General features: G+C 42.9%; 1 protein-coding gene across 1 annotated transcript in view; it reads right to left on the bottom strand.

The window, feature by feature from the left end:
• Nucleotides 1-26,474, bottom strand: part of LOC126293620 (corticotropin-releasing factor-binding protein) — a 943,223-nt gene that overhangs the window by 727,960 nt on the left and 188,789 nt on the right. Inside the window, exon 2 of the mRNA XM_049986901.1 lies at nucleotides 11,130-11,216. Coding sequence (XP_049842858.1) covers nucleotides 11,130-11,207 — 78 coding nt within the window. The 5' untranslated portion in view covers nucleotides 11,208-11,216. The remainder of the gene's footprint in view (nucleotides 1-11,129; nucleotides 11,217-26,474) is intronic.

The following is a 26,474-nucleotide window of genomic DNA, read 5'->3' as shown; positions in this document are numbered from 1 at the left end:
ACTCGTCCACGTAGCTACGGAGCTGACATCGGAGCTGAGTCTCACTGCCTATCTCTTCCTACACCAATAAACGTAGAATTTTCTCTTCCCTGCGGCTGCTACTTTCCACCGTTGTATCGACGTTGGCCTGGCAGAGGCCTACAGAGACAGATGGCGGTTTCTATATTAACACCATCACTCACCCACTGGGTGGGGCTGGTAGCAGCTGCTGGCCCTTTCAGGGCTATAATGCCTCTTCGTCACGATGGCGCTGCCAGACCCATTTCTCCACGTCGGTGACTACAGACAACTTTCCAGTGTGGGAGGGGGAGGGACGTGTGGCTGACAAATTGCGGGGGTGGGCCGCCATGTGTGTCTCAGTGTGGGAGGCTCCTCAACATGCCTGTGACATGTTCCTCCTTGCGGGGTCCGTGGCTGTTCCGAAACGCAACACTGGCGAGACGAGTATATTTGGTTCTCACAAGACACGTCAGCGCCACATTCTTATGCAACCCGCAGAAGAGCAGTGGTGATTGGGCTGCACAACACTGCAGGGGTAACATGGGTCGGTAAGTATAGTGACCCACGCGACCCTTCGCGCATATTCTTTGATGCGTGACACAAAGGCTTACGGAGACTGCAGCTACCACAAGTACGACACCATGGTTTCAGGGCAATATATACTGATAATACAAGGAGTTCAGAGGACGAGTCCCTACCTTTAAAATTAAATATGTCTAAATCTACATCTGCACACATACTCCGCTATCCACCATACGGTGCGTGGCGGAGGGTACCTCGTATCACAACTAGCCTCTTCTCTCCCTGTTCCACTCCATAACAGAACGAGGGAAAAATGAGTGCCTATAAGCCTCTGTACGAGCCCTAATCTCTCTTATTTTATCTTTGTGGTCCTTCTACGAAATATAAAGTGGCGGCAGTAAAATTGTACTGCAGTCAGCCTCAAATGCTGGTTCTCTAAATTTCCTTAGTAGCGACTCACGAAAAGAACTCCTTTCCTCTAGAGACTCCCACCCGAGTTTTTGAAGCATTTCCGTAACACTCGCGTGATGATCAAACCTACCAGTAACAAATCTAGCATCCCGCTTCTGAATTGCTTCTATATCCTCACCCACTCCTACCTGATAGGGAACCCAAACGCTCGAGCAGTTCTCAAGAATAGGTCGTGTTAGTGTTTTGTAAGCGGTCTCCTTTACATATGAACCACATCTTCCCAAAATTCTACCAGTGAACTGAAGACGACTATCCGCCTCCCCGCAGCTGCCTTTACACGCTTGTCCCACTTCATATCGCTGTGCAATGTTACGCCCAAATACTTAATCGACGTGACTGTGTCAAGCGCCACACTACTAATGGAGTATTGAAACATTATAGGATTCTTTTTCCTATTCATCTCCATTAATTTACATTTATCTATATTTATAGTTAGCTGCCATTCTTTAGACTAATCACAAATCCTGACCAAGTCATCTTGTATATTCCTACAGTCACTCAACGACGACGCCTTCCCGTACACCACAGCATCACCAGAAAACAGCCACACATTGCTGTCCACCCTATCTAAAAGATCATTTATTTAGACAGAAAACCACAGCGGACCTACCACACTTCCATAGGGCACTCCAGATGATACGCTCACCTCCGATGAACACTCACCATCGAGGACAACGTACTGGGTTCTATTACTTAAGAAGTCTTCGAGCCACTCCCATATTTGGGAACCAATCCCATATGCTCTTACCTTATTTAAGAGTCTGCAGTGGGGCACCGAGTCAAACGCTTTCCGGAAGGCAAGGAATATGGCATCCGTCTGATACCCTTCATCCATTGTTCGCAATATATCATGTGAAAAAAGGCGATTGGAACAGGTATTCTGGAAGCTATAAGAATTTTATACAGAAGTAGTTCGAAAAAGTGGTAACAGATACCGTTGTACGCTGTGCAGCTCGCAGATTATCAACGTGTACAATTTCACTCGTCCTCGGGAACTGGCCTCTGCAATCACATCACAATCTTTTAGAAATATCTACCACTCGAAGTATGGAGATAGCTCAAGGGAACAATGAAATTTTTCATCATATCCTACACTTTCTCAATGGTAACAGTTCCAAATTCCAAACAGATCGCCGATTCGAGCTCATCCAGCGTGGTGCGACGGCTCTAGTAGACGGAATGTGGGGCGAATTCATCCTTGCGCCATAAATTTCCAATAATCGAACGCAATGACTCTATTCTTCAAGAAAGTTCGATGTGATGTGGTCTGGCCCCATCTTGCACTGGTCGATTTTTCAACGCTAACTGTGTGACCAAAAACTGTCCCAAAACGGCAGCGTGACAAGTCATCGGTTCTATCAGGTAGGGAAGGAAGTCGGCCGTGCCCTTTCAAAGGAACCATCCCGGCATTGCCTGAAGCGATTTAGGGAAATCACAGAAAACGTAACTCATATAGCCGGACGCGGGTTTGAGTCGTCGTCCTCCCGAGTGCGTGTCCAGTGTGCTAACCACTGCGTCACATCGCTCGGTAAATGACGATCTTCGGAACCCCAAAAACGGCAGTCGTTTATTCACGACTCCGTTTAGATGGAGGAGTGCTTCATCTGTGAACCAGATGGAGCCAATTTCTAATCGTTCTGTAGCAATCATTATGTGAATCTGATTCGATTTGCAAACTCAGCTCTCTGTCACACAGCTCGTGCGGGTGTGGTTTGCTGGTTTTGGTTTTTAGTGGACACGTGTGTAGGCTCCGTCTGCTGGAGCGCTTAAAACCACTCTCTGCCCCAGCTGTGCGGACGGATTTCTTGGATTCAGCTGAATAATTCCAGAAACCGTGGCGGCTTTTTCAGGAGTAACTACGGACTGCATGGTGCCAACATTCTCCGCTACATCATCAGCCACGCTGCCTATTCATTGGAATTTGGTGAAGAACTTGGGAATGGTTTTCGCATCGAGTTTGAAAATATTATTTAAAAACTGTGCCTTCTCTCGATAGGACAGGGACCCCTGGTTTTGCAATATTAGTAAAACAAACTCTGCACTGGATAACACGATTTGAATCTCTTCCTTCGTTATTCGCTGACCACCTTTCATGCTCAACGATGAGACTGAGCCGTGGCGCTATTTATAGTCACCACATACAGCCACTACAGTGCTATCTATTAGCAGCTTTTACAACTATTTCGAAACTTCTTATAATGATATTAATAAATAAATAAATAATCAGAAGGAAATCTACTAAATGGAAAGCAAAATAACGTAAATATATCACACGCACGCACACATCACCTTCCTAGTCTCTATAACGAAAATAGTATTTTGTCCGAAAATAAACTCGATGTTACCAACTACGTAAAAAAAGTCACTTCAGTCCTTAGTTAATACAGTTCCTTTTTTACCTTTTTTATTGTTTGAAGTGAAGATCGGTAGACTCGTGGCGTGCTGAAAAACGTTTAATTTGGGTTTCTTTAATCTCAGGGTAATTACTGTCTTCTCGCCTCGCGAGAAAATTCAGAATAGTTTAGTTTAATATCGTGGGTATCGCGTTGGTAACGTAAGAAAAAATGTAGTAAAGCAAAATGTGGGCAAGTTATAAATTGGGGATTGATGATCGTTAGTATGAATGCCAAATTAAACAATTATTATTTAACGAAAGAAGCTTTTTATACAGACGTCTGGCATCTCATGTATTAATCTCACAGGTTTGAACATAACAAAGAATTTTTTGCCGTATTCCAGCGAAATACGTATAAATTCCAATAATCCTAGCCCGACTCTGGAGCGAAAGAAAAAGGTATTCACAGTGAAGTCATATCAGTAATCGCAGTTGGCGATAATAATGGCACAATTAAACAAATCCCTAACAGGAATACAATTTCAGTTCATTTGAACAAAATTGAAGAAAATAAGAGCCTGATAGCGTAAGATGCTGTCGGAGAGACGCAAGACTAAAGAAGAATAGAGAGAGAAGACAAGCGCGCATTCTTATATACAACAAAATACAGATCATAATGTTACGCCGCTCTCATTATCCAGGACTTACATAATCGCTGACTTGCATAGCAGTTCATTGCCTCATAGGTTAAATTGTATCTTTAACTCTTGCTATTTCGATAGGAAAGGAAAATAGTATGTTATTACGTCGCGGGCAGGGCACAATGTTACATTCTATGTAACTTTGTATACAATTCTTATAGCTTTCACAATGTACATATCGTTCGCTGCTTTCGTCTGTCGATCTTAATTTTCGAGATACACTGAAGAGTCAAAGAAACTGGTACAACTGCCTAATATCGTGTAGGGCCCCCATGAGCACGCCAAGTGCCGCAAGACGACGATGCATGGACTCGGCTAATGTCTGAAGAAGTGCTGGAGGGAATTGACACCATAAATGAGCAATGAATCCGCAACCTTCATTGTGGATGAACATTTTAATTCGAACTCCAGTGGGTAATTAAAATTAGCGAGCATGGAGGACATCACCACCACGCCACAGCCATCACCACCACTGAGTTATTGGATCTTCAGCGCTAGACGAAGGCTTCCTCCAGCACGTTCTCTAAAGTTACCCACCACCTTCCATTAGGTCGTCATCTCTGTGCATTAATTCTTATTTACTTTTTGTCTTAGTTTGCATGAACAAGTTCTCTTACGGGAAGGCGGTAATGAATCTGCGATATTCGCACAGACTGAGCACAGCCCGTTGCACAAGTGCGTGTTTTACCAGATATTTCTGCGGTTGTCAGGATGTAATCAGTTCACAATTCTGAATACCCAGGGTGGACAGTCCAGCGCACCCTAATCCAATCTCCCGTTCATTTTCGAGCCCCGCTTGTACGTTTTTTTTTTCTTTTTCCCCTTCCCTCTTGCCGCAACCCTGATTTCGTCGCCAAGACAAGTGTGCAACTCTCTGTTACGTAGTCCATTAAACACAGAGCTCTCAATCACTGCGATTTGGAAAAAAAAGTGGGCGAAACAATATCTGGTGAACAACTGAACAACTGCTAACTGTTTCTCGCTGTCGCAACCGCGTTAAAAAAAAGAAGAGAGCGTGTACGTACAGGGCTGCGAACGTCGCACAACTGCACAACTGAGGGGACTGCACGACTTTTCCGAGTCACATCGCTGCAGTCAGTTGGCATTATTACATGCACACCACTCATTTCTGACTGCGCAGACCGTACTGAATCTGAAGCTCTCATGAACGGAAAGCCTACTGTAGTAGGAAGTAGGACTGCTGACATTTTTTAAACATTCGGTAATTCGATATATCCATATTTTAACTAGATATCATTATCGGCCATCAATAAAATGAATATACGGTGTATATAATGTCTCCATAGCCTTCGATACTACTTCTTCGCATTACGTATGTTCAGATAAACATTTCACTAAGCAGGATGCCAACGCTTATTAATAAAAGTGTAATCTTTTCTTGCACAAAACGAAATTTATGACTGGCAGAGATCGTTTGCAAGCGAGGACACAGCAGATTATCTTGGGTGGACAGTCATCGGCTTATTTTTATTTCAAGCGTTCCCCAGAGATCAATTTTGGTACACTTGCTGTTCACTTTGTATATTAATGACCTTGCAGGTTAAGTTAATAGTAATCTCAGGCTTTTTGCGAGTAATGCATTTATTTTTTATGACACTTCACAAATATCCAATCGGATATTCACAAGCTTCCAAAATGGTGCAAAGATTTGCTTTAAAGTTCAGAAATATAAGCTATCACACGTCACAAAAAGCAAAACAGTAGTACCCTAAGACTACAGTATCGATGAGTGAAACTTGGAATCGGTCAGCTCCTATAAATACTTGGGTGCAACAGTTTGTGGCGATGTGAATTGGAAATATCGCTTAGGCCTAATCGTAGGATAGATAAAGCAGGTAGCAGACGTCATGTTATTTTTTTTTTGTAGAATTGAAGACAAAGTCAGTATAGAAAGAGGTTGCCTTACAAAACACTTGTTTAGTGCAGCCTAGAATATTGCTGAGGTGTCTGGGATCTTACCTGACGCGACTAACAGCGGATATTGGACGTAGACAGAGAAGGGCAGCACAAATGGTCACAGGTTTATTTGACACACCCAAGAGTCACGAAGACAGCTAAAAAACTGAAGTGGCAGACGCTTCAAGACAGTACTTTATTTGTGATGATAACGCACCGATACGCCGTATCGGTGCAACAGACAAAAATCAAAACCACAGACTGTGAGATAGAACTTTTGCTGATTTTGGAAGCGGTGTAAAATACATGCTGTATTCGCTCTACTAAAATGCTCAGAATAATTGTTTTAATAAGCTTAAATTCCAAAAAAACTCCTGGAAAGTCTTATCACTGAAACATCTTTTTTTTTTTTTAAATATAAATCAAGCAATTGTTGAAGATGTGAAGATGTAAACCAAGTAACTCACAGTACCAGAATTAAGTGAGGGATCTGCTAATACACTACAGACCTCTGCGTCTCGCTCACGCAAGGACCAGAAATATAATATACTGGTTACACAGTGAGCAGACACACATAAACTGTCATTCTTCCTGTGCTCCGTACGCAAGTAGAGAGAAACCCTAACAATTGGCACAATGGAAACTAACCCCAGTTCACAGTGGTCTGCATAATATGCAGCTGTAGGTATTAAAGAAACAAAATATGATTTATGCAAACAGTGTCTTCGATCCGCGGTAACAACTGGTCTGGTACGTCATGTACATCCAAGAGCCAAAGAAACTGGTACACCTGCCTCTAATATCGTGTGGGGCCCCCGCCAGCACGCAGAAGTGCCGCAACACGACATTGCATGGATTCGACTAAAGACTGAAGCAGTGCTGAAGGGTATTGGCACCATGAATCGTGCAGGGCTGTCCATAAATCCGTAGAAGTACGAGGGGGTAGAGATCTCTACTGAACAGCACGTTGCGTGGCATGCTGAATAATGTTCATGCGTGGGGAGTTAGTTAGCCGGTGGAAGTGTTTCAAATCAGAATGGTGGAGTGTCGCATTGTCCTGCTGGAATTGCCCAATGGACATGAATGGATGCAGGTGATCAAACAAGATGCTTACGTGCGTGTCACCTGTCAGAGTCGTATCTCGACCTATCAGGGGTCCCCTATCACTCCATCTGTACGCGCCCCACTCCATTACAGACCCTCCACCAGCTTGAACAGTCCCCTGCTGACATGCAGGGTCCATGGATTCATGAGGTTGTCTCCATACCCGTTCATGTCTATCCGCTAGACACAACTTGAAATGAGACTCGTCCGACCAGGCAACATGTTTCCAATCATCAACAGTCCAATTTCGGTGTTCACGGGGCCAGGCGAGGCGTAAAGCCTTTTGTCGTGCAGTCATCAAGGGTACACGGGTGCACCTTCGGCTCCGGAAGCCCGTATTGATGATGTTTCGTTCAATGCTTCGCACGCTGACAATTGTTGATGGCCCAGCATTCAAATCTGCAACAAATTTGCTGAAGGGCTGCGCTTCTGTCACGCTGAACGATTGTCACGAGTCGTCGTCGTTTCCGTTCTTGCAGGATCTTTTCCCGGTCGCAGCGCTGATGATAATGTTTGGTTTGTGGGGCGCTCAACTGCGCGGTCATCAGCGCCCGTATGAAGTCCCAATTTGTACACAGTCCAATAGCCGCAGCGCTGTCGGAGATTTGATGTTTTACCGGATTCCTGGTATTCACGGTACATTCGTGAAATTATTGACGGGGAAATGCCCGCTTCATCGCTAGCTCGAAGGTGATGTGCTCTGTCGCTCGCGCGCTGACTGTAACACCACATTCAAACTCACTTAAATCTTGATAACCTGCCGTTGTAGCAGCAGTTACCGATCTAACAACAGCGCCAGATACATACTGTCTTATATAAGCGTTGCCGACCGCAGCGTCGTATTCTGCCTGTTTACGTATCTCTGTATTTGAATACGCATTCCTACAACAGTTCCTTTGGTGCTTCAGTATATTCTGGTCAGATTTGGTCACTAGCGGTCTGTTATCGTGTGCTAATGTGCTATAGCACACTGTAAATTTCGCAGTAAAATTAAGCCATTTTGCTTGGAATGTGAGCCGGAAAGCGCACTAAAATTACGTCATCTCTCTTCAAATGCATGCAAATAAAATAGTAAAAAACATGTCTAACGAGAAACCAACGTCGAGGGGCGAACTGAAGTTCTGGCGTACTAAGAGAAAATTAGAGAACCGATGCAGCTGTCTATTTCCTACTGCACATGCTCTGATGTGACGTCATCCCTTCTGGCACTCGTTACTTCTAGGCTACTAACAGTGCCAGATCGGTATTTTAAAGAATAATTATTTGTACCGTACTGTGCAAGGGTACGGTATGAAGGATTTTTAGAGACCCGTTGTCGTGAGGGCATTGTCACTGAGTGGTCTAATACACAGATTGGCTGTTTGCTGACCTGGTTTCGATTCCTGCCGATACAAACTTTTATTTTGCATTTTTTCTATTCCTCACAATTTTGAACTATTAATCTACAAACTTAAATATATTTGAATATTTCAAAATACATATTTAAAATAAATATATTCAGTTTAGTTACAATTACTATCCTTGTAAGTCACGAGGCAATACACCACCATGTTGTAGCACATTGGTATAATTTTCCATCAGCCGCCACTCACTCTGGCTCCGATATGTTTGTAAGTGTGAGCTTTCGGTGAACAAGTCTTTTACCTATACTGCCAAACGTTCCTAGATCAACTGAAACTATTTGTCTTGAAACCTCTACCAACTATAGTCACTGCTGACTCATAAAATACCTGTTGGTAATAAAACCCAGAAGAAGTAATACACAACCTTAGCATTTTATTGTGGCCTGTTAAGACTGGCTGCGTGCATTATCAGTACTGATATTTAATCCTGCTGTGTTAGCACTGAAGAGGCCGAGAATACAAAGGCCTTGACATTTTACACTGAAGCGACAAAGGAACTGGTATAGACATGCGTATTCGAATACAGAGATATGTAAACAGAATACAGCACTGCGGTCCGCAATACCTATATAAGTTGGCTCAAATGGCTCTGAGCACTACGGGACTTAACATCTATGGTCATCAGTCCCCTAGAACTCAGAACTACTTAAACCTAACTAACCTAAGGACATCACACAACATCCTATATAAGTGTCTGGCGCAGTTGTCAGATCGGTTGCTGCTGTTACAATGGCAGGTTATCAGGATTAAAGTGAGTTTGAACGTAGTGCTGTAGTCGGCGCACGAGCTATGGGACACAAAATCCCCAACATACCGATGCAGTTGGGATTATCCCTTACGACCGTTTCACGAGTGTACCTTGAATATCAGGAATAATGCGAAACACCAGATTTCCGACATCGCTGTGACCGGAAAAAGATCCTTCAAGAACGGAGCCAACAACGCCTGAAGAGAATCGTTCAGCGTGACAGAAGTGCAACCATTCCGCAAACTGCTGCAGATTTCAATGCTGGGCCATCAACAAGTGTCAGCTTGCGAACCATTCGACGAAGTATCATCGACATGGGCTTTCAGAGCCGGAGGCGTTCTCCTGTACCCTTGTTGACTGCACGACACAAAGCTTTACGCCTCGCCTGGGCCAGTCAACACCAACATTGGACTGTTCATGACTGGAATCTTGTTGCCTCGTCCGACTTGTCTCGTTTCGACTTGTATTGAGCGAATCGACGAGTACAGGTATGGAGACAACCTCATGAATCCATGGACCCTGCATGTCAGCAGGGGACTGTTCAAGCTGGTGGTGGCTCTGTAATGGTGTGGGGCGTCCGCAGCTGGTGTGATAAGGAACCCCTGATACGTCTACATACAACTCTGACAGATGACACGTAAGCATGCTGTCTGATCACCAGCATCCGTTCATGTCCATTGTGCATTCCGACGGATTTGGACAGTTCCAGCAGGACAATGCGACACCCCACCCGTCCAGAATTGCTAAAGAATGGCTCCAGGAACACTCCCCTCAGTTTAAACCCTTCCGCTGGCCACTGAAGGCCCCAGACATGAACATTATTGAACATATCTGGGATGCTTTCCAACGTGCTATTCAGAAGAGATCTCCACCCTCTCGTACTCTTACGTATTTATCGACAGTCCTGCAGGATTCATGGTGTTAGTTCCCTGCAGCACTACTTCAGACATTAGTCGAATCCATGCCACGACGTGTTGTGGCGTTTCTGCGTGCTCACCGGTGTCCTACACGATGTTAAGCAAGTATACCAGTTTCTTTGGCTCTCTGGGGTAGTTACTAGTTTTAAATTAAAACTTCAAATTATAATTCGAACCCTTTGTATGGCACGCAAAGTGGAAAGTACAAAGTGTAAATTACCCTATGAACAACTTGCTGTCCTTTTGTACATATATAGTCTTTTCGCATAATTTGAATCCACAGAATGAAAAAAAATGATAAACTGTTTCAATAGAAAGAGATTTCAGCTGCATAACATCATCTATTAATTTCATAAACTTACGACCATCCCAAAACTTTCGTTTCATATTCGATAGGCTGCTTGGTTTGAGGCTTATTTTACCTGATCTGCGAGTCAGAATTTCTGTATTTGATCCATGTAACAGTTAATTTCAAAATCAAATAAAACATTAGTAACATACTACATACATTTTATATAAAAGCAAATTTTTCTATAACGTTTCTTTCTTACCTCTGATCTGTTCAATGTACGAATTACGCCAATGTGTTAATGTTTTTCCGATTTTTCTTTATTGGACACGTCGTATTTAAGTTAAACGGGTCTTCTCACTGTGAACCGATCGTCTAGGACTGTTTTACTGTCACTATTGAAAACGATGTACATGAAGTGTTCGCCTGATATAATCAGGGGTAATTTTGTTTCTGCCTGTAACTGCTGAAAATTAACTGTTGGATGCCGTTTCATATTTACGTGACGCATTCCCGGACTTTCTTCTACACCATACCCATTCGTTCTGACAACATAAATCGTGGCGGAAGGCTGTTCGGTTTGGTTCACTCTAGTTGCCATGTCGCCTCCCTACAGTATTCCGAGTCTTTGCTTAGCGCTGGTGCTTAGGACTGTTACGTTGGCAGCACGCCACCTCATCACAGTTATTCAGGTCTGTTAGGTTGGCAACGCGCACTCTTACCTGTTGCGCCGGCTGCCCGCGGCACACCTGCAGCAGCGCCAGGAGCAGCGACAACAGCGCCACAGTGCGGACGCGCATCGCACTAGACTGAAACAAAGGAAGGTTCACATTACTCGTCAGCTTCCCGTTTCTACACAGCTGTAACGTATTGCACACCCAAATCAGCTACAGTCACTATCAGCAACTATATGCAGAGAGAAGCACCACAGAAAAATTCGAAATGAACAACTAGATATCTTATGGGATTACACATTCCTTGAGACGCGAATCTCAACTTTGCCTTCGATAAGGAGAGAGTTAACACTTGGTTCAAGAATCATGAAAGAAGAGTGTATACGTGGAATAATCCTGGAGATACTAGTAGGTATCAGATAGATTATATAATGGTAAGACAGAGATTTAGGAACCAGGTTTAAAATTCTAAGATATTTCCAGGGGCAGGTGTGGAAGATTAAAACTGAAGAAACTGCAAAAGGTGGTAATTTAAGGAGATGGGACCTGGATAAACTGACTAAACCAGAGGTTGTACTGAGTTACAGTAAGAGCATAAGGGAACAATTGACAGGATGGGGGAAAGAAATACAGTAGAAGAAGAATGGGTAGCTTTGAGGGATGAAGTAGTGAAGGTAGCAGAGGATAAAGTAGGTAAAAAGACGAGGGCTAGTAGAAAACCTTGGCTAACAGAAGAACTATTGAATTTAATCGATGAAAGGAGAAAATATAAAAATTCAGTAAATGAAGCAGGCAAAAAGGAATAAAAAGTGCAAAATGGCTATGCAGGGATGGCTAGAGGACAAATGTAAGGATGTAGAGGCTTATCTCACTAGGGGTAAGATAGATACTGCCTACAGGAAAATTGAAGAGATCTTTGGATAAAAGAGAGTCACTTATATGAATACCAAGAGCTAAGATGGAAACCCAGTTCTAAGCAAAGAAGAGAAAGCAGAAAGGTAGGAGGAGTATATAGAGGGTCTTTACAAGGGCGATGTACTTGACAATATTATAGAAATGGAAGAGGATGTAGATGAAGATGAAATGGGAGGTACGATACTGTGTGAAGAGTCTGACAGAGCACTGAAAGACCTGAGTCGAAACAAAGCCCCAGGAGTAGAAAACATTCAATTAGAACTACTAAAGTCCTTGGGAGAGCCAGTCCTGACAAAACTCTACCATCTGGTGAGCAAGATGTATGAAACAGGCGAAATACCCTCAGACTTCAAGAAGATTATAATAATTCCAATCCCAAAGAAAGCAGGTGTTGACAGATGTGAAAATTACCGAACTATCAGTTTAATAAGTCACAGCTGCAAATTACTAACGCGAATTCTTTACAGACAAATGGAAAAACTGGTAGAAGCCGACCTCGGGGAAGATCAGTTTGGATTCTGTAGAAATGTTGAAACACGTGCGGAAATACTGACCTTAGGGCTTAAAAGAAAGGGTGAGGAAAGGCAAACCTACATTTCTAGCATTTGTAGACTTAGAGAAAGCTTCTGACAATGTTGGCTGGTATACTCTCTTTCAAATTCTAAAGGTGGCAGGGGTAAAATACAGGGAGCGAAAGGCTATTTACAATTTGTACAGAAACCAGATGGCAGTTATAACGGAGTGAGACAGGGTTGTAGCCTCTCCCCGATGTTATTCAATCTGTATATTGAGCAAGCACTAAAGGAAACAAAAGAAACATTTGGTGTAGGTATTAAAATCCAGGGAGAAGAAATAAAACTTTGAGGTTCGCCGATAACATTGTAATTCTGTCAGAGACAGCAAAGCAGTTGGAAGAGCAGTTGAACGGAATGGATAGTATCTTGAGAGGAGTATATAAGATGAACATCAACAAAAGCAAAACGAGGATAATGGAATGTAGTCGAATTAAATCCGGTGATGTTGCAGGAATTAGATTAGGAAATGAGACGCTTAAAGTAGTAAAGGAGTTTTGCTATTTGGGCAGAAAAATAACTGATGATGGTCGAAGTAGAGAGGATATAAAATGTAGACAGGCAATCGCAAGGAGAGCGTTTCTGAAGAAGAGAACTTTAACATCGAGTATAGATTTAGGTGTCAGGAAGTCGTTTCCGAACGTATTTGAGTGGAAGTGAAACATGGAGGATAAATAGTTTGGACAAGAAGAGAATAGATGCTTTCGAAATGTGGTGCTACAGAAGAATGCTGAAGATATCCTCCTTTCTTATATCCTCCTTTCAAGACACTGTCCATTCCGTTCAACTGCTCTTCCAAGTCCTTTTATGTCTCTGACAGAATTTCAATGTCATCGGCGAACCTCAAAGTTTTTATTTCTTCTCCATGGATTTTAATGCCTACTCCGAACTTATCTTTTGTTTCCTTTAGTGCTTGCTCAATATACAGATTGAACAACATCGGGGAGACGCTACAACCCTGTCTCACTCCGTTATAACTGCCATCTGGTTTCTGTACAAATTTTAAATAGCCTTTCGCTCCCTGTATTTTACACATGCCACCTTCAGAATTTGAAAGAGAGTATTCCAGTCAACATTGTCAAAAGCTTGATCACTTGTTGTACAACGTTCAGTTTAGCACATGGTTGCTTTAAATGTTAAAAAAGTTCGTCGTTGGCGGCTGTACACAGAACAGAACGACGAGCTGTCACCGCAACTACGTCAGTCACTGTTACAGTGGAGATAGCTGCACATGTCGCTGTAATCTCCTGGCGAAGTTCCTATAGCGTACGTGGCCTACGTCGATAGACGTTATCTTTCACAGTTCCCCACAAGTAAAAGTCCATAGATGTTAGATCTGGCGACCGTGGAGGGAACTCAATTGACTCTCTTCGCCCTGGAAAATTGTCATTCAGGAAATCTCGTATGGCTAGGTGGTAGTGTGGTGACGCCCCGTCCTGTTCGTAGAAGACCTCATCAAATCCATGAAGCGAACGTATACCTGGAAAAATTGATGTGTGTAACATTTCCAGGTACACTTCTCCAGTGACAGTTGCAATCAAAGAAAAAGGTTGTTTCTAAGCCCCTAGATGACAGTCCACAGCACACGTGAACCCCTGGTAGTTTGTCTGGTTTCTCCACATAAAAATGCGGATTTTCCGGTGCCCATCACACTGTGTTATGCCGATTCACGGTTCCACTAAGTTTAAATTGTGCCTCGTCACTCCACACTACCTTCGTCACAAATTGTCCGTCATCAGTTACCGTTTGCTGACACCATTCACAAAATTGCATTCGGCGATCAGGATCGTACTCGTTAATCGCGTGCAATGATCGTGGAATGTAAACTTTCCACTTTGCAGCTTTCACAATTCTTTGTACACTTGTACTGCTAACCCCCACTTCACGTACACACTGCGTAGCAGAATTCTGTGGAGAATTAAGATTCGTTTCAAACACGAGAGTCGACGAAGCAGGACTTTTAGCTGTACGCTGTCTTCCTGATCTACCTTTGTGAATATCACAAATCGTTCCACGCAATTCAAACTTGTCAATGTGTTTAACTGTTAGGCGGGTTGGCGGTTCTGAGTCAAACTCCTGGTTCCACTGACGTTGCACTTCAACGGCATATCAAACTTGAAAAACCACTTCACAATACAATTTCGTTGCTCGAATGTCAAGCGTGCTCCAGCCATCTTGTTTTTCTCAATACCGAGATGAACGTACTAACACCTGTTGGTGCAGAGACCATACTACAACGCACTCTTAACTCAAATCGAACGACAATATCGATATCTCCATACAGCCTGACAAAGAATGTATGCATTTTTCTGACAGATTCTGTATTTGCAAGTTATTCTCTCTACTCTCAACAGTGGCTGTGCAGCCGTCATGCACAGCAAAGCTATGCTGCAATTCGAGTCCCCTGCTTGTGCCGCTAAAGACTGAATAATAGTCTGGACAGGCAGACGAAGTCTTCAGCCTTTTGCCGGTGCCAATGGCTCTGCTTCTACCGTCAGGAAGAAAGACTCTTCAACCTTCCCTGTTCAGATTGTAACCTTCATTCGCTACTGAATTTGATCGTCTTCATCTCTAACCCAAGACAGTGGTCCACTTTTGTGTCACATCAGCAGCAGCCAGAAAAACCCATGCTGTCTTGACGATGTGTGATCGTTAGATTGTGTGGATGTAAGATTAATATCATACATACACAATCGCCAATGTGCAAGGATAAAAATTAAATTGAGGCACTTGAAAAAGGCTGACCACCGCTCGGGAATAGATCGTGGACGTGTAAGAATTTGATGCGGCTGTAAGCCCAACTAATTATTATTCAGAATACGACTAAAGTAAAAACTGAATGGAAGATATACACTACTGGCCATCAAAATTGCTACGCCAAGAAGAAATGCAGATGATAAACGGGTATTCAGTGGACAAATATATTATACTAGAACTAACATGTGATTACATTTGCATAGATCTTGACAAATCAGTATCCAGAACCACCACCTCTGGCCGTAATAACGGCCTTGATACGCCTGGGCATTGTGTCGAACAGAGCGTGGATGGCGTGTACAGGTACAGCTGCCCATGCAGCTTCAACTCGGTACCACAGATCATCAAGAGCAGTGACTGGGGTATTGTGAAGAGCCAGTTGCTCGGCCACCATTGACCAGACGTTTTCAATTGGTGAGAGATCTGGAGAATGTGCTGGCCAGGGCAGCAGTCGAACATTTTCTGTATCCAGAAAGGCCCGTACAGTACCTGCAACATGCGGTCGTGCATTAACCTGCTGAAATTTAGGGTTTCGCAGCGATCGAATGAAGGGTAGAGCCACGGGTTGTAGCACATCTGAAATGTAACGTCCACTGTTTAAAGTGCCGTCAATGCGAACTAGAGGTGACCGAGACGTGTAACAAATGGCACCCCATACCATCACGCCGGGTGATATTCCAGTATGGCGATGACGAATACACGCTTCCAGTGTGCGTTCACCGCGATGTCACCAAACACGTATGCGACCATCAAGATTCTGTAAACAGAACCTGGATTCATCTGAAACAATTACGTTTTGCCATTGGTGCACCCAGGTTCGTCGTCGAGAACACCATCGCAGGCGCTCCTGTCTGTGATGCAGCGTCAAGTGTAACCGCAGCCGTGGTCTCTGAGGTGACTGTCCATGCTGCTGCAAATGTCGTCGAACTGTTCGTGCAGATGGTTGTTGTCTTGAAAACGTCCCCATCAGTTGACTCCGGGATCGAGACGTGGCTGCACGATCCTTTATAGCTATGCGGATAAGATGCCTTTCATCTCGACTGCTAGTGATACGAGGCCGTTGGGATAGAGCAAAGCGTTCCGTATTACCCTCCTGAACCCACCGATTCCATATCTCGACCAACGCGAGCAGCAATGTCGCGACAGGATAAACCGAAATCGCGATAGGCTACAACCCGACATTTATCAAAGTCGGAAACGTCATGGTACTCATTTCTCCTTCTTACACGAGGCATCACAACAACGTATCACCAGACAACGCCGGGGAACTGCTGTTTGTGAATGAGAAATCGGTTGGAAACTTTCCTCATGTCAGCACATTGTAGGTGTCGCCACCGTCTCCAACCTTGTGTGAATGCTCTGAAAAGCTAATCATTTGCATATCACAGAATCCTCTTCCTGTCGGTTAAATTTCGCGTCTGTAGCACGTCATATTCATGGTGTAGCAATTTAACGGCCAGTAGTATAGTTCTTAAGTCAGACGATAACACTGAACTGTGAAATTAGAATCAAATTCGCGTAATCAACGGGCATAAAGAGTGATATACGTCTTTAATTACATGTTTTAAGTTATTTATTTTAATTGAAATACAGTATTTTGTGGGGAATGTATTTCTTAGAATCGGGGATGTTTCGACGTCCTGCTTTGATCCAGTGACTTTTCGAAAATAGTCTAAAGTCAAGTGACCTAGTGGTTTCGTGTCATGTCTGGAAGTATTCCAAAATAGTGAGCTGGCGCAGTCGTTGGGACACTGGGTTCGTAGTCGGGAGGACGACGGTTCAAACCCGCATCTGGCCATCCAGATTTAGGTTATCAGTGATTTTCCTAACTTGCGCCACGAAAATGTCTGGATCATTGCAGTCAAAGGCCAAGGCCGATTTTCTTCCCCAATGATGACCCAATCTGAGCTTGTACTCCATCTGTAATTGACCTAGCTGTCGATCGGACATTAAACCCAATCTGCCTTCCTTCATTTTGGAAGTATTTTCTTATGGAGAGAGTGGTCTAGTGCACGAGTTCCTAACATTCCCTCTGACGTAACTTTTTGAGTATCCTGGTACACTGATGGGACACCTTTTTTATCTTAAAGGTTGATCAAAGTGGAAAAGTGAAAAAGACTTGTTTTATTCCTTGATTAATTTTCAGTCATAACCAACAACATATAAATCATAACAATTTATTTTTAAAATAATTAGTACCGTCAAAATGTCGAAAAAAAACAATGTTGTTAATATTTTTCTCGGCGTACCTACTCATTTCCCGCCGCTAAACTCTCAGTTTGAGGTACGCTGCTCTACACAACATATTATCTCACAAATAATAAAAAATGGTTTTAGAGAGAGAGAGAGAGAGAGAGAGAGAGAGAGAGAGAGAGAATAAATATTACGTGCACATCTACACGACTCCTCCGCGGTTCACACTTAAATGCCTCGCAGAGGATTCATCAAAGGACCTTCAGACTATTTTTCTGCTGTTCCGTTCTCGAACAGCGCTTGGACAAAATGAACACACAAATCTTTCCGAATGAGCTCTCATTTCGCTAATTTTATTTCGATGATCATTTCTCTCTATGTAGGTGGGCGTCAACAATTTTTTTTTTTGCATTCAGAGGAGAAATTGTAGATTGAAATTTCGTAAAAAGGTCTCGCCCCAAAGAAAAGCGCATTTGTCTTAATGATTGCCACCCCAAACCGCTTACCATTTCCGAGACACTTTCTGCCCTAGTTCACAGTAATATGAAACGAGCTGCCCTTCTTTGAACTAGCTCTCTGTCCTCCATCGAACGTTGTTGTGGTGTTAAGTCCTGAGACTCCCCATGGTACTCTATCCTGTGCAAGCTGCTTCATCTCCCAGTACCTACTGCAACCTACATCCTGTTGAATCTGTTTAGTGTATTCATCTCTTGGTCTCCCTCTCCATCAAACATATGTGGCAAGAATCCAACACTGCACAGCAATACTGTAGTAGAGGGCGGACAAGCGTAGTGTAGTGTGCAACTTTCCAGTCATTGGATACGGATCTTTCTGCGAGCGAGTGGTCGCATATGAGTGCTAAGTATTGACCCATTATAACATCATACTCTGAAAGGAATCTAACTGGAGTGCAAAATGGCCCAGAAGACTTTGCCTTTATGAAGCGATTTCAGTTGTTCCGCAACGCCGAGGATATCTAGTTCTAAGTTCAAATGGTTCAAATGGCTCTAAGCACTATGGGACGTAACTTCTGAAGTCATCAGTCCCCTAGGATTTGTTGTTGTTGTCTTCAGTCCTGAGACTGGTTCGATGCAGCTCTCCATGCTACTCTATCCTCTGCAAGCTTCTTCATCTCCCAGTACCTACTGCGACCTACATCCTTCTGAATCTGCTTAGTGTATTCATCTCTTGCTCTCCATCTACGATTTTTACTCTCCACGCTGCCCTCCAATGCTAAATTTGTGATCCCTTGATGCCTCAAAACATGTCCTACTAACCGATCCCTACTTCCAGTCAAGTTGTGCCACAAACTTCTCTTCTCCCCAATCCTATTCAATACCTCCTCCATTAGTTACATGATCTATCCACCTTATCTTCAGCATTCTTCTGTAGCACCACATTTCGAAAGTTTCTATTCTCTTCTTGTCCAAACTAGTTATCGTCCATGTTTCACTTCCATACATGGGTACAAACAAATACTTTCAGAAACGACTTCCTGATACATAAATCTATATTCGATGTTAACAAATTTCTCTTCTTCAGAAACGCTTTCCTGGCCATTGCCAATCTACATTTTATATCCTCTCTACTTCGACCATCATCAGTTATTTTACTACTTTAAGTGTCTCATTTCCTAATCTAATTCCCTCAGCATAACCCGATTTAATTTGACTACATTCCATTATCCTCGTTTTGCTTTTGTTGATGTTCATCTTATATCCTCCTTTTAAGACACTGTCCATTCCGTTCACCTGCTCTTCCAAGTCCTTTGCTGCCTCTGACAGAATTACAATGTCATATGCGAACCTCAAAGTTTTTATTTCTTCTCCGTGAATTTTAATACCTACTCCAAATTTTTCTTTTGTTTCCTTTACTGCTTGCTCAATATACAGATTGAATAACATCGGGGAGAGGCTACAACCCTGTCTCACTCCTTTCCCAACCACTGCTTCCCTTTCATGCTCATTGACTCCTATAACTGCCATCAGGTTTCTGTACAAATTGTAAATAGCCTTTCGCTCCCTGTATTTTACCCCTGCCACCTTCAGAATTTGAGAGAGAGTATTCCAGCCAACATTGTCAAAAGCTTTCTCTAAATCCACAAATGCTAGAAACGTAGGTTTGCCTTTTCTTAATCTTTCTTCTAAGATAAGTCGTAAGGTCAGTATTGCCTCACGTGTTCCAACATTTCTACGGAATCCAAACTGATCCTCCCCGAGTTCCGCATCTCCCAGTTTTTCTATTCGTCTGTAAAGAATTCGCGTTAGTATTTTGCAGCTGTGACTTATTAAACTGATATTTCGGTAATTTTCACATCTGTCAGCACCTGCTTTCTTTGGGATTCGAATTACTATATTCTTCTTGAAGTCTGAGGGTATTTCGCCTGCCTCATACATCTTGCTCACCAGATGGTAGAGTTTTGTCAGGACTGGCTCTCCCGAGGCCGTCAGTAGTTCTAATGGAATGTTGTCTACTCCCGGGGTCTTGTTTCGACTCAGGTCTTTCGGTGCTCTGTCAAACTCTTCACGCAGTATCTTCTCTCCCACTTCGTCTTCATCTACATCCTCTTCCATTTCCATAATATTGTCCTCAAGTACATCGCCCTTGTATAAACCTTCTATATACTCCTTCCTCCTTCCTGCCTTCCCTTCTTTGCTTGGAACTGGATTGCCATCTGAGCTCTTGATATTCATACACGTGGTTCTCTTCCCTCCAAAGATCTCTTCAATTTTCCTGTAGGCAGTATCTATCTTACCCGTAGTGAGATAAACTTCTACATCCTTACATTTGTCCTCTAGCCATCTCTGCTTAGCCATTTTGCAATTCCTGTCGATCTCATTTTTGAGACGTTTGTATTCCGTTTTGCCTGCTTCATTTACTGTATTTTTATATTTTCTGCTTTCATCAATTAAATTAAATATTTCTTCTGTTACCCAAGGATTTCTAGCAGCCGTCGTCTTTTTACCTACTTTATCCTCTGCTGCCTTCACTATTTCATCCCTCAGAGCTACCCATTCTCCTTCTACTGTGTTTCTTTCCCCCATTCCTGTCAATTGTTCCCTTATTCTCTCCTTGGAACTCTGTACAACCTCTGGTTCTTTTAGCTTATCCAGATCCCATGTCCTTAAATTCCCACCTTTTTGCAGTTTCTTCAGTTTTAACCTACAGGTCATAACCAATAGATTGTGGTCAGAGTCCACATCTGCCCCTGGAAATGTCCTACAATTTAAAACCTGATTCCTAAATCTCTGTCTTACCTTTATATAATCTATCTGATAGCTTTTAGTATCTCCAGGATTCTTCCATGTATACAACCTTCTTTTATGATTCTTGAACCAAGTGTTAGCTATGATTAAGTTATGCTCTGTGCAAAATTCTACCATACGGCTTCCTCTTTTATTTCTTAGCCCCAATCCATAATTACCTACTATGTTTCCTTCTCTCCCTTTTCCTACTGACGAATTCCAGTCACCCATGACTATTAAATTTTCGTCTCCCTTCACTACCTGCATAGTTTCTTTTATCTCATCATACATTTCATCAATTTCTTCATCATCTGCAGAGATAGTTGGCATATGAACTTGTAATACTGTAGTAGGCATGGGCTTTGTGTCTATCTTGGCCACAATAATGCGTTCACTATGCTGTTTGTAGTAGCTTACCCGGATTCCTATTTTCCTATTCGTTATTAAACCTACTCCTGCATTACCCCTATTTGATTTTGTATTTATAACCCTGTATTCACATGACCAAAAGTCTTGTTCCTCCTGCCACCGAACTTCACTAATTCCCACTGTATCTAACCTTAACCTATCCATTTCCTTTTTTAAATTTTCTAAACTACCTGCCCGATTAAGGGATCTGACATTCCACGCTCCGATCCGTAGGACTTAAAGCCACTTAAACCTAACTAACCTAAGGACATCACACACATCCATGCCCGAGGCAGGATTCGAACCTGCAATCGTAGCGGTCGCGCGGTTCCACACTGTAGCGCCTAGAACACCTCTGCCACTCCGGCAGGCCTAGTTCTAAGTTACGGAAGTTGGCAGTAGCTCTCGATTAGAATTCTGGAACGTTTACTTCGTCTTGTTTTGTGAAGGAATTTTAGTGGCAGGGTCATCAATAACATTACACAAACATTTCTAAACTGGAAGTCAAGTTTGAACACTTAAATCACATGATAGCAACGAAGTGAGTAAATACGGAACGAGAACTCTAAGGCAGGCAAACCCAGACATACTCAGAACGAAAGAACATATTGAGGTTGCAGTTGTCTCCAAGTTATTGGCAGTCACTGTAGCTAATATCGGGGTGCGCAGAATTAAAATTTATGGCTGCCGAAGTATGATTCTGACTTACTACTGATTTAATTCGAAGTAATTGTGCCATCAGAGCATTTGTGGAAGACCGGACAACGTACTTTGTGAGGAATATGATTAAACAGTAACAAAATAACAAAGCGACAAAACACTCTTCCGGTATCAGGAGAAGAGGTATCACAAATGTCTGAACTAGTATAGCAGATGTACACTGACCAGCCAAAGCATTATGTCCAATGCACACCACAACGTTAGATGCTGCCTGGTGGCTGTGTGGCCACTTGACGCGGTAACAAAAGTACACTACTGGCCATTAAAATTGCTACACCACGAAGATGACGTGCTACAGACGCGAAATTTAACCTATAGCAAAAAGAAAAGAATCGTTCAGCGTGACAGAAGTGCAACGCCTCCGCAAATTGCTGCAGATTTCAATGCTGGGCCATCAACAAGTGTCAGCGTGCGAACCATTCAACGAAATATCGTCGATATTGGCTTTCGGAGCCGAAGACCCACTCGTGTACCCTTGATAACTGCACGACGTAAGGCTTTACACATCAGCTGGGCCCGTCATTGTACTGTTGATGACTGGAAACATGTTGGCTGGTCGGAAGAATCTCGTTTCAAATTGTATCGAGCGGATGGACGTGTACGGGTATGGAGACAACCTCTTAAATCCATGGATCCTGCATATCAGCAGGGGACTGTTCAACCTGGTGGAGGCTCTGAAATGCTGTGGGGCGTGTGCAGTTGGAGTGATATGGACCTCCTGATACGTCTAGATAAGAGTCTGACAGATCACACGTACATAAGCGGCGTGTCTGATCACCTGCATCCATTCACATCCATTGTGCATTCCGACAGACTTGGGCAATTCCAACTAGAACAATGCGATACCCCACACGTCCAGGAATGTTACGGAGTGGTTCCAGGAGCTCCACTGAGTTTAAACAATTCCGCTAGCCATCAAACTACCCAGACACGAACAATACTAAGCATATCTGGAATGCCTTTCAACGTGCTGCTCAGAAGAGATCTCCACCCCCTCGTATTCTTACGGATTTATGGACAGCCTGCAGGATTCATGGTGTCAGTTACCCCCCAGCACTACCTTAGACATTACTCGAGTCCATGCCACGTCGTGTTGCGGCACTTCCGCGTGTTTCCAGGGGCCCTACATGATATTAGGGTGGTGTACCAGTTCTTTTTACTCTTCACTGTAAATAAGTGTCATGTGCTGGGACAGTGTTCCGGCACATTGCGGCCGAAATTAATTCCGTGGCTGGAGGCGAATGGGAAAGTTCCAGAGATTGCAGCTCGTCCTCCTATACTGGACGTTGTGTTACGCCTCGTTTACACCAGAGCGAACGCAGGCGAACAAAGATCCATCGAAGAGAATTCTCTCCGGCGTAAACGGTCGCATTTGCTAGAGCTCACATTCGTGTTCAGCTTTTCGTCAGTCTTTACGCGAAGCATCAAAAGGACTTCGCGTCCTGTCCGCTTTGCAGCCAGCAGTATGGCAATCTTTCTCATGCGTGTTTTCTACTTCTGTTGTTGTTGTTGTTGATGTTGTTGTTGTTGATGTTGTTGATGTTGATGTTGATGTTGTTGATGTTGATGTTGATGTTGATGTTGTTGATGTTGATGTTGATGTTGATGTTGATGTTGATGTTGTTGATGTTGATGTTGATGTTGTTGTTATTGTGCCGGCCGGAGTGGCCGAGCGTTTCTAGGCGCTACAGTCTGGAACCGCGCGACGGGAATTTTTCGGGGACTCTTCTCTGAACTGACGTCAAGTGCAGAACCGAGCGCATGACACACTGTACGACGCACTGGAGTAATTTGTGTGAACACTGCATTCACAGTGGCTGATATCCAGAAATTAGCGGCAGCACCGTTTACCTCCAACTGTCAAGAAAATAACCAGCCAATTAGTTGATTGTTCTTGCGAGAACTGAGAGGGCATTATAAAATATGCACGCTGCACCAACCGTGCGCGTGTATGTGGCCGCATTCTAAGACTAGGGATGAGTACATGTTCTCTCGCATAACGAGAAACATAGGGAAAGATTCTGCTGGAAAATTCAGCAAGGGAGTAATTAGTTTTATAGTAATTTCAGCGCAAGAGAGAGGCGTAGCACACGACAGCTCATCACAGCTAAGGTAAATACCGCGTGCAGAGGCGTAAACTTGTTGGTTCAGCAGCTTGCGTCCACTGTAAACTCGAGCGACTTTGGGGTAACCTTTTGCTCGACTTGTCACATAACTAACCATCCACTGTAGACTTGATTGACATCCTAAAAATGGTACAGAACTTTGAACCGGTATCGGACTATTTTGGTAGTACTGACCAACATCATAACGTAAGTTTAAGAACAATTTTGTAAAGAAACTTTTAGTTCAACATTAATATTGTGTGTTTAGGATAATTTAACCTTCTGAGAGGTAATATTTAATATTGTTGTGTTTAGGATTATTTCACATTTTCATGTTGACCAGATGCGCTATCTTGACAACTGGTTTTTTGTTGTCACATTGAAAACTGTGTAAAAGTGTGTATTTTTGTACTAATACTGCGACTTAACATGTCATTTCAGCTTACGCCGTTATATTCAATCCTAGAATAAGTAAAACACAAAATATTGCACCTTACATGTTATGTAGATGCAGATATTTGAAAGTAATTCATGTTCAAACTTATTTTACATCGAGACAGTGTTCTTCGAACGTGGGTTCCTTATAAAAACTTTGTCCCCTCTGCAACCAGTATGTCCCTGTGGTAGGAATTGTGAAACAACCTGTATTTGGAGCGGCTTGTCTCAGTTGCCTCTCTTAATATATGCAAAACAGTAAATTTCAATCTCTCCATTGTTGTAGTAGTAGAGAGAGAGAGAGAGAGAGAGAGAGAGAGAGAGAGAGAGAGAGAGAGAGAGAGGGAGGGAGAGAGAGAGATAGAGATAGATAGATAGATAGATAGATAGATAGATAGATAGATAGATAGATATAGAGAGAGAGAGAGAGAGAGAGAGAGAGAGAGAGAGAGAGAGAGAGAGAGAGAGAGAGAGAGTGAGTGTTATGTCAGGTAAGGACCAACTTTTCATTCTGGCAATACCAGTACATTTTCCATGAAGTGTACGTGTACTAACAATGATTGAAGGAAGGGGGGGGGGGGGGGGGTGTTACTTTATGCCCACGACAAAGAAATTAAGAAATGTCGTTAATTACCGTTAAATTTTATTAACAACAAACATTTTAAATAGGTACCGATGTATAAGTAGCATCCAGAATCTGCGATACCAAAGCATTTTTCGTATAGTGTACACCGAGGAGGAGAGCACCTTATGGCCACAAAAAAATTGTTAATTGACTTAAACGTTTATTCACAAAATACTTTTTGAACATATTTGGACGTGGAGGAAAGGTTCTGAACACGAACATATGAATATAACATTTGTTGGGAAAACTAACACTCACTGCTAACACCAACATTTTCTTCACGGTAAATGATATCAGCCAAACAGTTTCAGGATAAGGATTTAGTAAAATCCTTGACCACGGTTTTGGTATATCCAAATATACATTTATCAGAAGTAAAATACACTAAAATCACATCCTGCAGTGGAGATACATAAAACAATCGTGCCAAAGGCGCCGTCAGTAGTTAAAACATCATCTCCATTTATGCAACATAATTATAGACGGAGGGTCGATGCGGACACAGCATAGCATCAGCACTTCGCCTGTGATTTGGCTGTCATCATTTACGGTGGATAATTTGAACAGTTGCTGTTTCAGCCATGTTTAAAATCTCGACAAACATTTCCGTTACGTTTTACTGAAAAATTTAAAACATTTCATAATCTTGAACAATAAATCATTAAAATACTAAATTTTTTGAAGTTTTCAAATTAAATTACATGATTAGATTACGATATTTTAGAAAGATAGGCATATTGCAAGGATTATATGCTAAAATTTAATTTAGACAGTGGAAGAGTTTTGATCAGATACAACCGATATCAATCGAGTGCGTGTCAACTTAGACTGGCTGTGAGACCTCTAAACAGACGCCAGTCATGTCTCTGGCGTCTGACTGGCTTTTGCTTACACCAATTCTACCAGTCATACAACAGAAGGCGCTGTTGCAGCAACATAACTTATAAGACTGCAGGCACCTCCGTTTCACCTACCCATTTGGCATTCATTCAAGCCAGCTGTCTCGTTATCGCAACTCGTACAAACACAGTGTATGCATGAGAACGCAAGAAGGTAACTTCACGTCTCACCTCTTTGATGACAGCAGCTCTTGTCGGACGTCCGAGTTTTTAACTTTCCGCTACGGAAGATGTCTGACGTTACGGTAGGAAATATCATAATTCTGTAACGTTTGCCGCTCCCAGTTGCTCCAGACACACTCCAGTTGGATACGGCCGAAAGAGTCGTACAGCTTGTCCGCATCCACGCAACGGCCACTGCTCAATGACGTCATCAAACAATGTTGCTGTCCCAGCTGAGGGGACAACGTTTTGCTCATGTTACTGACGACGACGACGACGACGACGACAACAACAACAAAAAATGGTTCAAATGGCTCTGAGCGCTATGGGACATAACGTCTATGGTCATCAGTCCCC

The sequence above is a fragment of the Schistocerca gregaria genome, chromosome 10 (genome assembly GCF_023897955.1).
Source record: "Schistocerca gregaria isolate iqSchGreg1 chromosome 10, iqSchGreg1.2, whole genome shotgun sequence".
In the NCBI taxonomy this organism is placed as follows: domain Eukaryota; kingdom Metazoa; phylum Arthropoda; class Insecta; order Orthoptera; family Acrididae; genus Schistocerca; species Schistocerca gregaria.
The sequence above is the reverse complement of the archived record's forward strand: the minus strand, read 5'-3'. Positions and strand labels throughout refer to the sequence as shown.